This window comes from Lynx canadensis, chromosome A3 (assembly GCF_007474595.2).
Source record: "Lynx canadensis isolate LIC74 chromosome A3, mLynCan4.pri.v2, whole genome shotgun sequence".
Classification (NCBI taxonomy): domain Eukaryota; kingdom Metazoa; phylum Chordata; class Mammalia; order Carnivora; family Felidae; genus Lynx; species Lynx canadensis.
The window spans coordinates 78,771,983-78,787,285 of NC_044305.1; the positions used below are offsets into that span (position 1 = coordinate 78,771,983).

General features: G+C 34.5%; 1 protein-coding gene across 1 annotated transcript in view; it reads right to left on the reverse strand.

The window, feature by feature from the left end:
• The window catches only part of USP34 (ubiquitin specific peptidase 34), a 254,353-nt gene that overhangs the window by 18,127 nt on the left and 220,923 nt on the right, over positions 1 to 15,303 (reverse strand). The window contains 9 exon segments of the mRNA XM_030311792.1: positions 161 to 239; positions 1,682 to 1,839; positions 3,063 to 3,697; positions 8,826 to 8,973; positions 10,008 to 10,112; positions 11,078 to 11,122; positions 11,202 to 11,306; positions 11,387 to 11,435; positions 14,933 to 15,084. Of these exon segments, the coding sequence (XP_030167652.1) occupies positions 161 to 239; positions 1,682 to 1,839; positions 3,063 to 3,697; positions 8,826 to 8,973; positions 10,008 to 10,112; positions 11,078 to 11,122; positions 11,202 to 11,306; positions 11,387 to 11,435; positions 14,933 to 15,084 (1,476 nt within the window).

Here is a 15,303-nt window from a genome sequence, read left to right on the forward strand (position 1 = left end):
TTATTCTTGGAATATACATTGCATTTATTGATCTGTATAACCAAAATCTAAAGACCTGTAAAACAGTCTAGCATGAATACTAAATATCCATAACAAAAGAAGTCTTGGTGAAAACATTAAAATGAGATACGTCTACTGTAAAATGGAATAAAATATTTACCTCAGTCATCAGGATCAACCCTCGATTAAATACAACAAGTAGTCTGTCTTCATCAGATTCCAATAGTATTCTGAAGGCACTAGAAGAATACATAAAGTCCAGGTTGAGAACTCTGCATCAGAATGGAAAACTCAGGTGACAAAAAAATAGAACTAAATGGTCATTTAGACTCTCTACTTTTCTACCTACAGGAGAGACTGCTTATATCTGTTTTTTCGTAATGTAATAAAAGGAGATAATATTAAGAAACACTCTAAATAACATGGAGAAAAGTTGCATATGCTAGTATCTAGTCAACAATTGCTCGAAACAGTGAGAGAGGTATCATGTGAATCTTCTTAAAGTTTCAGTATAAATAATGTTTATTTTTTATGATGGGTTTTTCTTCTGGATAATAACAAAATACACTTATACTATCCAAGCACTCATCAGCTGGTTCTTGGGAAGAAAGAGAAACATGAAGGGGAAACATTAAACACACCATGGCCTTGAAAATAATTTATGTGATAATCCTCAAAAGTAGTTGTATTGCTCCTGTTAACAGACCTAATTTCATTATTACGTACTGGAAACTGCTGCTATATAGAAGTACAACCAGAATTCCTTCTACTTTAGTTAGATGTTTTCTTTACTTTTTCAAAAAAGAATTAAGAAAGCTCAATCTTTTTTTTTTTTTTTTTTTTAAGAAAAAGATAAATAGTAAGCCTTGGGAAAACAATGTATTTAAAATTAATGCCAACATTTTAAAAGAATTCCTTTAGAGCAAAAGCATGAGTTAACTCATTTTGTGTACTAATAAAGATTCAAATTTGAAAATTTTCTCAAGAAAACCTGAAATAACTTTATCTTGGTTGATCAAGCTTAAAATATTATAGTGTTCAAAGAAATAATGCCAAAATGTGCCCCATAAAGGACATTACCTCCAAGTCTTAAATGTAATACACAGAAGCGTTTTAAGAAATTAACTTGGACTTTCTACAGTTAAGGGAATTATGTGTCATTTGTTGCAGAGTTCCTTTACAACCATTCAATAACTTCTGTAGCTCTGAACAATTATAATGATGTTTTGTTATTTGGCTAATTCTTATAGTTAAAAAAGACAGGTAGATCTGGGCTAAACAATTTAAAACATTAACAGTAAGACTCATCCAAAGATGGAGAAAGCTGTTTTTGGAGGCCTCTAGAACTGAACTGTCTAAGCATAAGTCAGGATGAATAGCAACACAGAGGAGGATTCAAGCTTCAGATTTAAGATTATACATTAAGATTCTGATAAAACACATACAAACAATCCAAAACCAAAACAAAATAAAAGCTGTTCAAAAGTAGTGTTAATTTTTAAGAGCTAAATCCTTCCAAGGTAACTACATGGAAAATGCTTCCCTAATAACTTTCAAGAATTGGCAAACTCTCAGTTATAGTTTAATTATAACTCTTCAAAAGGTCCAAAAGGATAGTGCCCATTTCCTCACTTGGAAAAACAAAACATATTAAAAAAATTAACAGAAAACATCTTTTTACCTTATTAAAGTAGTCCAGCAGGAGCGGCCATCTAAGCAACGTAAGTAACAACTTATGGTTGTTTTCTTAAACTGTTTAATATCTTCTAATTCTTCTTCTCTCATATCTGGCCTCTGAGCTATAAACAGCTGCATCAGGTTAAACAGTTCTTCTACTGCCTAAAAAGGGCAAAGAAGCATTTTGGTGACCTTTTAACCCTACATTTTAGAACATTTCCTCTATTGTAGGCATTCTAAATTTCTTGGCTGGAAATTAGGTTATTCTTTCTTGGCAGGGGGGTGGGGGAGCGTGTGGAACAATTTACTACATCATGTCTAAAGAATCTTTTTTTTTTTTTTAATTTTTTTTTTCAACGTTTATTTATTTTTGGGACAGAGAGAGACAGAGCATGAATGGGGGAGGGGCAGAGAGAGAGGGAGACACAGAATGGGAAACAGGCTCCAGGCTCTGGGCCATCAGCCCAGAGCCTGACGCGGGGCTCGAACTCACGGACCGCGAGATCGTGACCTGGCTGAAGTCGGACGCTTAACCAACTGCGCCACCCAGGCGCCCCTAAAGAATCTTAATTAAGGTGCTTTTTTTCAACAGGAAAAAGTAGTATATAATTCAAGGATACCAGTAATTAAAATACTCTTCATTGCATTCATTTGACTGAACTCTTAAGTAAATGTTGAATGTATTGAAAACGCCACTACTCTCCACTCCCACCATCTCCCATTTAGCAAAAAACTTCTCATATTAGCAGTTTGTGGCCTCTAGGTTGACAGCTTGAAAAAAGGGTTCTTCACTCTTCTTCCAACCCCTTTCCCAGACTTAAACCCTCTTGATGTCATCTTGAGTTTACAACAGTGTTAAGAAGCAATAGTATAACGGAATATCCAGGAATGACAGCTATACATGAAGGAGGGAGTTTTTAATATGAAACTTATAAACAGTCTGCAGAAATAAAGGTACCAGATTTAGACCGCATATATTTGTATTCTGATGGACTCCTTAACCATTTCATTCCCCTGAATGTAGTTAAGAAAAAAACACTAGGGAATACTACAGCTAAGATAAAAATATTGCATAGTTCACAGCTTAGCACAGCATGTAGATCTTGATAATAAATATCTAAATAAATTAAAATAGCGAAGTTCAATCAGAGATAAAATTTCAACATCAACCTAAGAATTATCCGCATTACTATTACCAATGTTACAGTACTACAGCATTTTATACATATATTCAAGAAAACAAATACACAGTAAGTTCTTAAGAAAGAACAGTTAAAGTTAGACTATACATATTTCCATATTTTGTCACCACTTCCCACCAGGGGGACAAACTGGTTATTTCCAATCAATTTGAAGATACAGAAATAATTATCAATTTTACTCACTCCAGGGTATTGGCTGGCATGTGGTGTAAGATTCTTAAAGGCCCATTGGATGTTCTGGTGAGAAGCCAGTTGTCGTGTGAATGCAGGAGACTGTTCACAGCAGAGCCTCAGAATGCCGTAGTAGGCTGGCAGCATCCCACGGTTAAAAAGCACCACATCCTGATCATCATGGTCAGCAAGGATGTAATTGAAGGCAATGTTCTTGGTTACCACTGGGTTCTGAACAATAAGGCGGATATTCTCTGGACAGTCAGCACACACATTGTACCAAAATGAAAGCAAAGCCTGTTTATTGTGATTTGTAGCTATTGCTGGCTCAGAAAGTTTAGGCTGGAAAAGGTTCCACAAATCCATGAAATATGTGGAAAACATCAGCTTCTCAGTTTTGGAAATTAAACAGTAAGTCATAAAGCTAAAATAGGGCACTAGCTTTGTAGTGCCATGAACAGCAGCATCAACATAAAGTTTGGCTCTTGAGAGCAAACCAAGGAGCACGTTGTAGACCTGATGTAGGACTACTGTTGTGTCTGGACTGAGTGGAAGGTCACGGGTTGGGATGTGCAAAGACCTTGTTGACCGGAACATCTGGCGGAATGAATTGCTTGGTATAAGGGACACCAGAAGATAAGCTGCAGCTATAAAATGTAAAACAAAACTGTCAGATCCTTATAAGATATAAAACAGACTGAAGAGCAGTCATTAAACACAAAGCCACTCTTCTCTTTAAAAATCAAAATGATTAAAAATTAAGGGACATGAACATTTCTTAATATCGTTCTGCTCTACCACTGGCCCCAAAGAAAGATCCCAAGGAATGATGAAAACAGACGCCTTCCATTCTGTCATTGTTAACTTTTAAAGTAGTGACAATAACTGCATTAATAGAAACAGTTTTTAACCTTCTTGGTTAGCTTTCCCAAGATACAGAATTTCCCACTTATTTTATCGTTTCATTTCTTCTTAAGAAATAATATGGTTTACCAGGAATAATATAGCATTTGGAGCCAGAAGACCTAGCTAAGGCTGTCTGACATGGTCAGATCATTCGATGTTTTAGCGTCTTACTTTTCTTTTTCTTTACAAAATGATGATAAATTATTTTGTAATGATTTACAGTTAACAGTAGAATGTAAAGTTACAAAAACAGAATGAGACCTTCTATTTTAAAGTTCATTATAATGTAGAAGATTATATATATGCCAACTATAGATCATTAACTTTGGAAAATCTTTAAAAGTCTTCTGGGCTAAATTTGTATTAAATTTTTTTTAATTTGTGTATAGTTGTCATACAATGTTATATTAGTCTCAGGTGTACAACATAGTCATTCAACTTCTCTTTATGTTAGGCTATGCTGCCCACAAGTGTAGGTACCATCTGTCACCACACAACACTATTACAGTATCACTGACTATGTTCCCTATGCTGTCTCTTTTATCTCCATGACTTATTCATTCCCTAACTGGATGCTTCTAGGCTGACTCTGAATGCAGAGAAAGCATCCCTCCTTCAACATACCTGAAAAAGGTTATTAAGCATATAATTCTGAGAGGTAAATAACTCATTAGTTGAGTCCCTCTGTAAAAAGTTACTATGTGCAAAGCACTGAGCAAGGTACTTAAAAATATTATTTTATTTAATCCTTACAATCATCCTGGAGGTAGGTGATGTTACATGGAAAATCTGAATCTTGGAGAAGCAAAGACCAAGGTCACACAGATAAAGAGGTAGAGCTCAGATTTAGCCTTGGGAAATGATAAAGATGACAATGACAGTAATGATAATGATCAAACAACAATAATCACAACAACAAGAACTGCTAACATTTCTTGAACATTTATACTATTTAACACCGTTATTTTATGTAGCAAGCACTACTTTTATTATCCTCACTTTCATTCGGACTTAAAACAGTAAGACTATACCCATATTACACATCTAGTGGCAGAGCTGGAATTCAAACCCAAATATACCCGATTCACGAGCTAATGCTCCTAAAAAGTCATCATAGAACCTCCTCACCTCAAGGACTCTAATGCCTTAGTTTAACTCTTTTCACTATGCCTACTAATTGTTTCCTACTATTCTACCTATAATTTGATAATTTCCAATGTTCTGTCAAAGCAAATAAAGTTAGTTTCTAAGATTAACTGTAACCTGTTTTAAAGATTTATTTCAAATTAAACTTTATGCACAACTTTGTGCACAATACTCCATCTCTACATATTTTTCCCTCTATACGTTGCTCTGGTTAGTCTGTTTTCAGTTAGGCTCAATTTGGTATGTGTTTCAAAAGTTAAAACTTGGCATTTAAGGGTCATTCTGTTCAATTTTTGTTTAAGCTGCTACTGAGACAATTTGTGATTAGCAAAAACTTAGATTAAGTTATATATTTTTATCCCAATATTTTATTATGCAAAATTTTCAAACACAATGAAAGGTTTAAAAAACTTTACTAAAGACCCACTTAAGGGGCGCCTGGGTGGCTCGGTCGGTTAAGCGTCCGACTTCGGCTCAGGTCACGATCTCACGGTCTGTGAGTTCGAGCCCCGCATCAGGGTCTGTGCTGACAGCTCAGAGCCTGGAGCCTATTTCAGATTCTGTGTCTCCCTCTCTCTCTGCCCCTCCCCTGTTCACGCTCTCTCTCTGTCTCAAAAATAAATAAACGTTAAAAAAAAATTAAAAAAAAATAAAGACCCACTTAAATTCCACAATTAACATTTAGCTTTGCTTTATCATATACCAAACCATCTATTTATTTCTTGAAGAGCTATCTGCTTTTAAATAAAAAGTTCTCCTTGGGAGAAATACACAGCTTTTAAATTATGTTTATCACTGAGAACAGTTAAGAAGGTCAATATGAAAGAACAGACCATTTTGTTAAAAACTGCCTTACTATGACTGAAAGAGTTCCTTTATTTAAGTTCTATGCTAGAGAGAACTTAGGACAAATCTACTTCCATTTCTATATGGCAACTCTTCAACTATTTTAAGACACTTATCATGCCTCCATTTTTCTTCTTTTCTCTAAACATTCTAAAGCATTCCTTAAAATTATTTTGTAAGATTTAATAGTATTTCTCCGTAGTTTTTCTTCTATACATGTTACTCTAATTCTTATTCCAAGGTTTATTGTTCTATGAAAATATTTTGGCTGTTTTTTCAAGTTACATTATCAAAAGTACTTTTTCATATTACTATAGTCTAAAACTATTACAATTTTTATTTTTTTAAAGTTTATTTATTTTGAGAGAGACAGAGACCGAGTGAGAGAGAGAGAGAGAGAGAGAGAGAGAAAATCCTAGCCCAAGTGGGGCTCAAACTCAACTGTGAGATCATGACCTGTGCCAAAGTTGGACACTTAACAGACTGAGCCACCCAGGCACCCCTAAAGCTACTATAATTTTTAAATGATTCATTATAACAATTTATTTCCCAGCTGAACATCCAGTTTTTAATTTTTCACAATTATAACTAATGCTATTTAGGCATCCATACATTAGATGACTTACTTCTATTGGAATCCTTCAAATGATACTACTGAATATAAAAAGGGCAAAGCATTTTGAAGTGTCTTGATACATATTGCTAAATGGCCTTTCATACCGTAATGTTAATTTACTTCACTGCCGTGTATGAAAATACCATATCCTCAGTACTGTCATGAATATTAGGAGTAACCATTTGTTTAAAAAAAATTTTTTTTTTGGTTTAGTGTAAGTTTTTTTTATTGCTTTATGATGAGAAGTCAGGACATGAACGCCACCAACATACATGTCAGCATTTACAAATAACCCATTACTATTGAGTTACATAAGTGGCAGGAAAAATGAGCCTATGAGTACCAATGCCAATCCACGTGTACCCACAAGTTTAAGATGTTTTCCCCAAGTAATCTTTTAATTTTACAATAAGTAGAACAGGAGTGCCAGGGTGGCTCAGTCGGGTAAGCTTCCAACTTTGGCTCAGGTCATGATCTCATGGTTCATGACTTTGGGCCCCACGTCGGGCTCTTTGCCAACAGCTTGGAACCTGGATCCAGCCTGCTTTGGATTCTGTGTCTCCTCTCTCTCTGCTCCTCCCCTGCTCATGCTTTCTCAAAAATAAACATTAAACAAAATTTTAGAGTAGGCAGAAAACACAGTTCCCATACACTCTTTTCCCCCTTTCTCCTATTGTTAACATCTATTATTACTATGGTACATTTGTTATAACTAAGGAACCACTACTTTTAACTAACCTCCATACTTTAGATTTTATTAGTTTTGCCTTAATGTTCTTTTATTTTGGATCTAGGATACATTACATTTAGTTATCATGAATCCTTAAGCTCCTCTTAACTGTGACAGTTTCTCAGGCTCTCCTAGCTTTTCGAAAACCTTGACAGTTTTGAGGATTACTGGGGTCAGGTATTTTTGAATAATGTCCCTCAAATGGAGTCTGTCTCTTGTTTATCACTATTAGACTCAACTTATGGGTTTTTGTAGGGAAGAACACACAGGTAAGGTGCCCTTTACACATCGTATTACATCAAGGATATGAAGGGTACATGCTATCAACACATATCATTGATGTTAACCTTAATCACCTGGCTGAGTTTATGTTTGTCAAATTTCTTCACTTAAAGTTAAACTAACAACCCACCCGCCCCCCCATCTACTCTTTGAAAGCAAGTCACCAAACTCATACTCAAGGGGTTGGGAGATTAAGCTCCACCTTCTTGAAGGATGTACATAAATTATTTAGGATTCTTCTGTATGGGAGATTTGTCTCCATTTATTTACTTAACTATTTATCAGTACGGATTCAGGGCTATTTATTTTACACTGCTGGTACAATCCAGTGATATGTTATTTATTTTTTTACCCAAATTCTTCCAGCTTTAGCCACTGGGAATTCTTTCAGGTTGGTCTTGTGTCCCTTTGATATACCCCCATTATTTTGTTTTTTGAATACTTCTTTACTTTCTGGTCTTACAAGATGCTCCAGGCTCATCTTGCAGATTACCTGCCCCAGTCCTAGAACCAGCCATTTCTTCAAAAGGCTATTATTTGTTTTATCAGAGAATAGTGTTTAGAAACAGAGATCTGGGTATTTGATGTGCTTGTTGCTACTGCAATGTCACTGATTCTAGGCCTTTTCAGCAGACAGCTAGGAAATATGATTTTAAATTTAGTGATTAAAGAAATTTAAAAATACTATTCTGATTTTTGTTTCTTTGAATATTATCAAAAGAGGAAATATTCTATTTAGTTACAAGCAATTTTTTAATCTGTGAAATATCTATTCTTCGTATTTGTCCACCTGTCTTCCAAGATCTTTGTTCCCTTCCAGCCTGTGTAAAGGATTTATCATTTAACTCCCATAACTTCAGTGAATATTTTCTCTCAGCTTGCTCTATGTTTTTATTATTACTTTACTCTTAGCCTTGAGGTAACTTTTAAAATAGGATTTTATGATCCTTTATTCTGTTCACTTAATGCTGATCATCTTTTGTTGTCTATTAAGCAAGGAAACAAAAATGGTAGCGGCGGTTAGGTCACCCAAAACAGGACAGTTTCTTATCCTTAAGACACCAAAAACATTGCAGATATTTGCAAAACATGGTCATAGGTTTCCAAATACTAATGTAACTTTGGCCTTTAAGAACAGTATCTCCAAGAGCCTTTGCTCCATACAACAATGGGCATACTATAGTCACCTTAAAAAACAAACGCAAAACTTGGAACAAATGGTTCGATAAGTTCTGAATATGTGACTTACAAGTCCTGACTCTAGGATAATTGTGAGCCAAAAGAAACCGCTCGACCCAGTTTTCCATATTCTGCAGGACCCAGCTGTGTGCCAGTTTATTTCGGGGTGTCTGTACTGCCAACCAATCCAGACACTGAGAAGGATTGTATTCAATTACCTACAAATAAAATGACAAGAACGGAATATAAAACCAACTGATTGAACAGTTACTGTTTTACTTACTTTTGGTATATACCATTAAACACTTACAGCCAATACAGACTTTTGAAAACTAGAGCGTAAAAGAAGTTTCACCCATGTTTTCCTCCACTTTTAAAGCTATGTCTATCATTCAGAAAAATCTGACATTAGTTTACAAAATAAAATTAAAATAACCAAGGGCTCTAACACAGAACCAGGAAAAGAATTCAATGATTTTTAGGTCTTGTTAAATTTATAAACTTAATTAATAATGCTTTTAATTCTATAAAGTTTCTCATCTTTATTTTTCTTATTGCTTGCCTAATCTATTACTGCTCATGAGAATGAAAAATAGTAACTGCACTGCTAGAGAGATTTTTTTCATGGGAAAAGGAAACCCAGGAATCTAGAGTTGGAAAACTATGTCTTTTGGGCCTTACCTGCTCATTATGTACTGTCTAGATGGTTTTATGCTAAAGTAGCAGTGGAGTGGTTGCAAGCGAGATCACAGGGCCCACAAAGCCTAAAATGTTTACTAACTGACCAGTTAGAGAAAAAGTTTGCTGACCCCTGGTCTAGAGAGTAGGTTTCTTCACGCTCACTAAAAAGAAATTCGGTGACCACAACAGCAACTCTGAAAGAGAGGAAGCTGTTGGTACTTCCTCTACCATTTCTGTCAACTGCTGAAAACACTTGGCTTGTATTTCTAAGATCCTATCACTTCACAGAATCCTTTTTGAGGAGAGGGGAATGAGCACCCTAGATTGGCTAAAGGCTTTTTTCTATGACTCTACAAGAAAGTCTTTAAAGACTTTCTTTAAAGTGAGTGGGAGACTAGACAAGAACTCTTTTTAACCCCAAACCTCCTGACTAAAGCCTTCTTCCCTGGCTTGTGACTTACTTAAACCATTTTGGATTACCTAAGAAGAAACTGGTACTTAATGACTTCATTAGGAAAATAAAATTCTCAGAAAAAGAAATACTAAAATATCTACTGCAAGACTTACTTACCTCCCATATCCTCTGCAGAATGTAAGATGCAAAGGGAGGCATTCCTGGAGGTCCACCAGCAAACTCCATTAGCATAGTCAACAATTTGAAGAAAGGATTGGCTGCCTGTAAGACACATATATACCTGTGCATTTAAATGTATTTGAACCCCTCTGTTTCTGCAGAAAAGAAACACGTAAAACTCTTCTACACATCACATTTAAATCTGTGTTACAAGACCTCAGAACTCCTGCATATAAACTGAACTATCATAAAGCAGCAGGGTCAAACTGGGATACAAAGTCAATTGCAAGGGTACCACATGTAACAGAAAACACATATTCTTCTGGATGTCAATTTGGAAAAAAAGCAAATCAAAACTCATTATTGAGACAAGCTTGGTACTTGGAACAATTTAGGTTAAAAGTTTCATGTAGCATCCCTTCATCACTAAGGTGTAATTTACATTAATATTTGACAAGTATGTATCACTAAAGTGGCTGTAACATTACCATTTTACAAAAATACTTTTATATAATACTATATTACTATATTTTCCACATCTTTTTCATCTATGCCGAGTCCTGGTTGGTCTATTTTTTCCTTAAACACAATTATGATATATGCTTCAAATCAAACTTCAAAGGTTACTATCTAGGTGGCATTCTAGTATGTTAAACTTATATGTAAATTTATATTTAACTGGGAAAATTACATTTATGATAACAAAATACAAAGGGGTAATTCAGTGTATTCAGTTACACACTTAAAACTAAGTTGTGGTGGGGCACGTGGGTGGCTCAGTCATTTAAGTGTCTCTTGATTTTGGCTTAGGTCATGATCTCATGGTTTTTGAGTTTCAGCCCCGCAAAATCTCTCTCTCTCTCTCTCTCTCTCTCTCTCTCTCTCTCTCTTCCCCCCCAGTCCCCTGCTCGTGCTCTTTCTATTAAAATAAATAAACATTTAGAACAAATAAATAAAACTAAGTTATGTTATGGGAGAAACCTTGATATTTTTTCAAGAACAATTAGAAAGGTTTATTTGAAAGCACTAGTAGTCTTAAAAACATGAATTAGCTAATGTGTACATACCTCAGGAGTCAACTTTGCTATTGATGTGAAAAGCATAGACACAATCTAAAACAGAAAAAGAAGGATTTCAGAACATTCTTTTAAAAATTACCAAAAAACTTTAAGACTGTATCTCAGCACTTACATGTTCTGCAAGTCGATTATTGTATCGACAGAGGCTGAAAATCAGATTACAAGTTTGTCTTATATTGATGCCATCACGAATATGTTGAAACAAGAAGGGGAATCCCTGTTAAAAGTAAAAGTTGTTCATTTAAGAACCATTATTATTTGTGCGATTATCAAATCCTCTAATATAGAAAGTATTACCTTTCCTCCTGTTAATGCTGCCATGTCAGTCTGTGATAATGTCAAATGCCTGAAAGGAAACATTAGTGGAAATAAGTTTTTCTTCCCTCTGTGCTACGTTACAGCTGTTTGCATCATGACATGCATCAAAACTGCCAATTCAATTACAACTGTACCAAACCACTAACACAAAATGACTTTTGAACCTTCTGCTAGCTAAACTTACTTGCTAGACATCTCTTAGACAATTTTTCAAGATACCAGAATTGTGGAAGCCCAAATCTACTTTATTTCACATTTAATTAACGCTATATTTTTGTGTATTATAAACACTAGAATGGGTCTGTTTTTTTTTTTTACATGAGATCCTTTAAAACAAAATGAACTTATAAGAAATACTAAAGAGTTTTCAGTTACCAGTTTATAATTTCTGTAATAACTTATAGAACATTTCAGACACATAGGAAAACAGTAAGATAGTAGAAGTATCCCATTACTCAGCTTCAAATTATTAATTCATGACCAGGCTTGTTTCATTTGTACCTCTCACTCACTCAATACGGACTATTCTAAAGCAATTCCAGGTATTTTACCATTTAATCCAAAAACTTCAGTATATATTTCTAACAGAAAAATTTAAAAAACATCCATACTACCATTACTCACACTTTAAAATAAATCCACAATTCTTTACTATCATACAATATCCAGTGTATGATTACCTCAAGTTTCTAAAAAAATTTTTAATATTTAATCTGTTTGAATCAAGATCCACATAAAGTCCTCTGTTCCAAGTGGTTCAAGTGTCTTTTAAGTATCTTAGAGACTACTGGTTTCCCCTCCAATTTTATTTTTATCTTGCAATTTATGAACTGAAGAAAGTAGGTGGTTCATCTTGAAGAATATCTCACATTTCCATTTTGTTCACTGTATCCTTGGGGTGTTGCTTTAACATGTTCCTCTGACGCCGTATTTCCTGTAAACTGGTAGTTTAGATCTAGAGACTTGATCATATCTAGGTTTGATCTTTTTAATCAAGCATGCTTTATAGGAGATGGTATTGACTTTCATCAGGAGGCACACAATGAAAGGCTGTCTTTTTGTAGCATTTTCAGTCAATGATGATCATTTCCTAGATCCATTACTTCATTCAGGTTGCAAAATACAGACATACTAATTCCAGCATTACTTGCTCATTTATTAGCTCAAATACCTCCAAGACAGCAAACTTTCTCTCATTTACCCACTGGTTGCCATGAGGGATAATTCTTGCTGATAAGATAAATGCTTGATATCATTCCTTTATTTAATAAGTTTCCAAAATTATGATTTGGTTTCCTACTATACTCCAAAGGTTACAAGAATTTTGTTTGTTAATTTTTAGGCACCATTACAAACTCATAGATTTAAACATCTGTGATGCATTTTACATTTTTGTCCACTTGTAATTATTCTTATATTACTGATACTTGGGTTATCCAATCTATAACCAGTAGAAATATCCTTAAATTGGTTGAGTCCTTTTAACATAAATAATCTCAGTAGTCTCTGATGGTCTCTGCTTTGCAAAACGACCCATTTCTTTCTTGCCCAAGACCTGGAATTGGCCTTTTTTTTTTTTTTTCAAGGAATCCTGATTTTTTTACCACAGGAAATGATATCTGGAGACTATAATCCAGATGCCAGTGGCACACATGGATTCTGGGTTGGGCAAGATTTCTAAGCCCTTTCAGAAAATCGGAGTATATAAAACATTTTTTGTTTGCTTAAGACAAAATACACCATAAACTCTACTAATCTTCCCAAATTCAAATTTAGTTTTAAAGAACTTATATAAAAAAACCTAAAATATTCTATCTCTATTTCTTCCTTCTTTTGCTGAAAATCTTCGTTTCGAATGACATTGACAATTACTATTTGCTTTATTCTATAATATACGTTTGTTTCAGAATAATAATCACAATTACATTATTAACAATATACTTAGTAAAACAGTTTAGGATAATTTTACAATTCTTTTTGTCTTTCATGTACAACTAGGAATTTACAGTTAATGTGCTCTAAAGTCATTTTAATGAATTCCTCTCCAATGACTATGCCACCAGGTCAATATATAGTTCATTTATTTCAGTCTGCTTTTTGTTTTTAGGGATTGCATTTTATTAATTCACTTATATAAAACATTTACATGATTACAAGTTAAATCTAAAAAAAAACAACAACATATATTCATAGAAGTCAAGCTTTCATTTCTGTCCTTTCTAGTCTGTTTTCCCCTCCCCCAACCACAGGAACCTACTTTTTTTTTCTTAATTTAGACTTCAATTTTAAAAAATACAGTAAATTCTTGTTATTGTAGTACTTATGTTCTATGAAGTGCTGCAAACATTGAATTAGTGATTATTTAATCATTGCTCATAAGGGAAATACAAGGTTGGCTCTTGTGAGCCTCTGGTCACAACATTTTCTTCAACCAATCAATACGTTACCTTGTTTTATGTGTGTTTCTATTTAAAGATACTTTAATATATGTTGTTCATTAGCAGTGAAGTCACAGCAAATAATACTATAACTGATACCTGAATGAAGCTTGTCTAATGTGCATTTTCTCTTTAAGGCACATTACGGACTTAATGGGCTTAGAAACACTAGATAGCACTTAGCACTATATATGGGGGCAATTTTAAATACCAAGCCACTAAAAAAGCACAAATGTGACGAACATGGCATAAACCATGAAAAAGATATTTGTTTACAACATGAGAAGTGAAACAGGAAGGCACAGTGTCATCATGTTTGACCTTGGCTAGAAAAATGTGTGTCAGGTAACTAATTTTTTGCCACTCTGCACATGTACATCTGCAGCCCACAAAAAATGACTGTAAAAGCGCATGAGTACTTATTTTGGGATTGCAATAAATCCTAGCAAGTAGGCAGATTTGGAAACAGGAGATCCATAATGAGGAATAATGGAAATTGGGTGTACATGCTCTCAATCTCTCTCTCCCCCACTCTCCCCTTATAGCCTCCCCTTTCTTAAAAAGTACCATACTATACACAGTTTTCTCCACCGTGCTTTTTTCACTTAGTAATATTTATCCTAAACACCTCTCCATGGTAGTACAGATAATTTCCCATGCTTTTTTTCTTCAGCAATAGAGTATTTTACTGAGTGGATGCCGGCTTTTGTCAACTAATCCCCTTTTGGTGGATATTTCCAGTCTTCTGCTGTTATAAACTAACTACTTCAATAAATATCACTGTACATACATCTTTCTGTATTTGGGGCACACATTTCTGGAAGTAGCATTGCTAGATCAAAGGATGAACGCACATATAATTTTGCTAAATATTTTACTGTATATTTCTTCAACGTATATTTCTAACATGACTCAGTGAAAGTAAGAGTTTGATACAAAAGATTGAAATACTTATGCCACAAGAGTTGATAAATAGTGGTGTTATTTAAAAGGAATTATGTAACAAAAGCTAGTAGTGGTAAAACAAGTATGTAGAAGGAATAAAATCAAACATGCTTTAAGCATTTTGAATGTTGAAACATTTCACCTTTCTGAGCGAGATTGTTCAACCAACAGAGCAACTAAAGCTATCATTTTTTCCAGGGCAGCCGGCCTGTACTTTTCTTCTGCCAGAGAGAGAATATCTTCTTCCTCCTCCTCTTCTTCCCCTTCTTCCTCTGATAATACTTCAACTTGAGGCTAGAACAGAACAAAATGTTAGAACTAATATGTTAATACTGAATTATCCAGAGAGAAAATAACTTGAATCTTTTACAAAACTACCCTATGTAAATGGTGGCAGGAGCATGTATTAAAGAACAACCACACAAAGGCCTAACCTTAACTTTTAAGAGTCTAAACAACATTCAGGACAACTTTAGACACAGCAGGCAGAACTGTAAAGAACAATGATTCTCA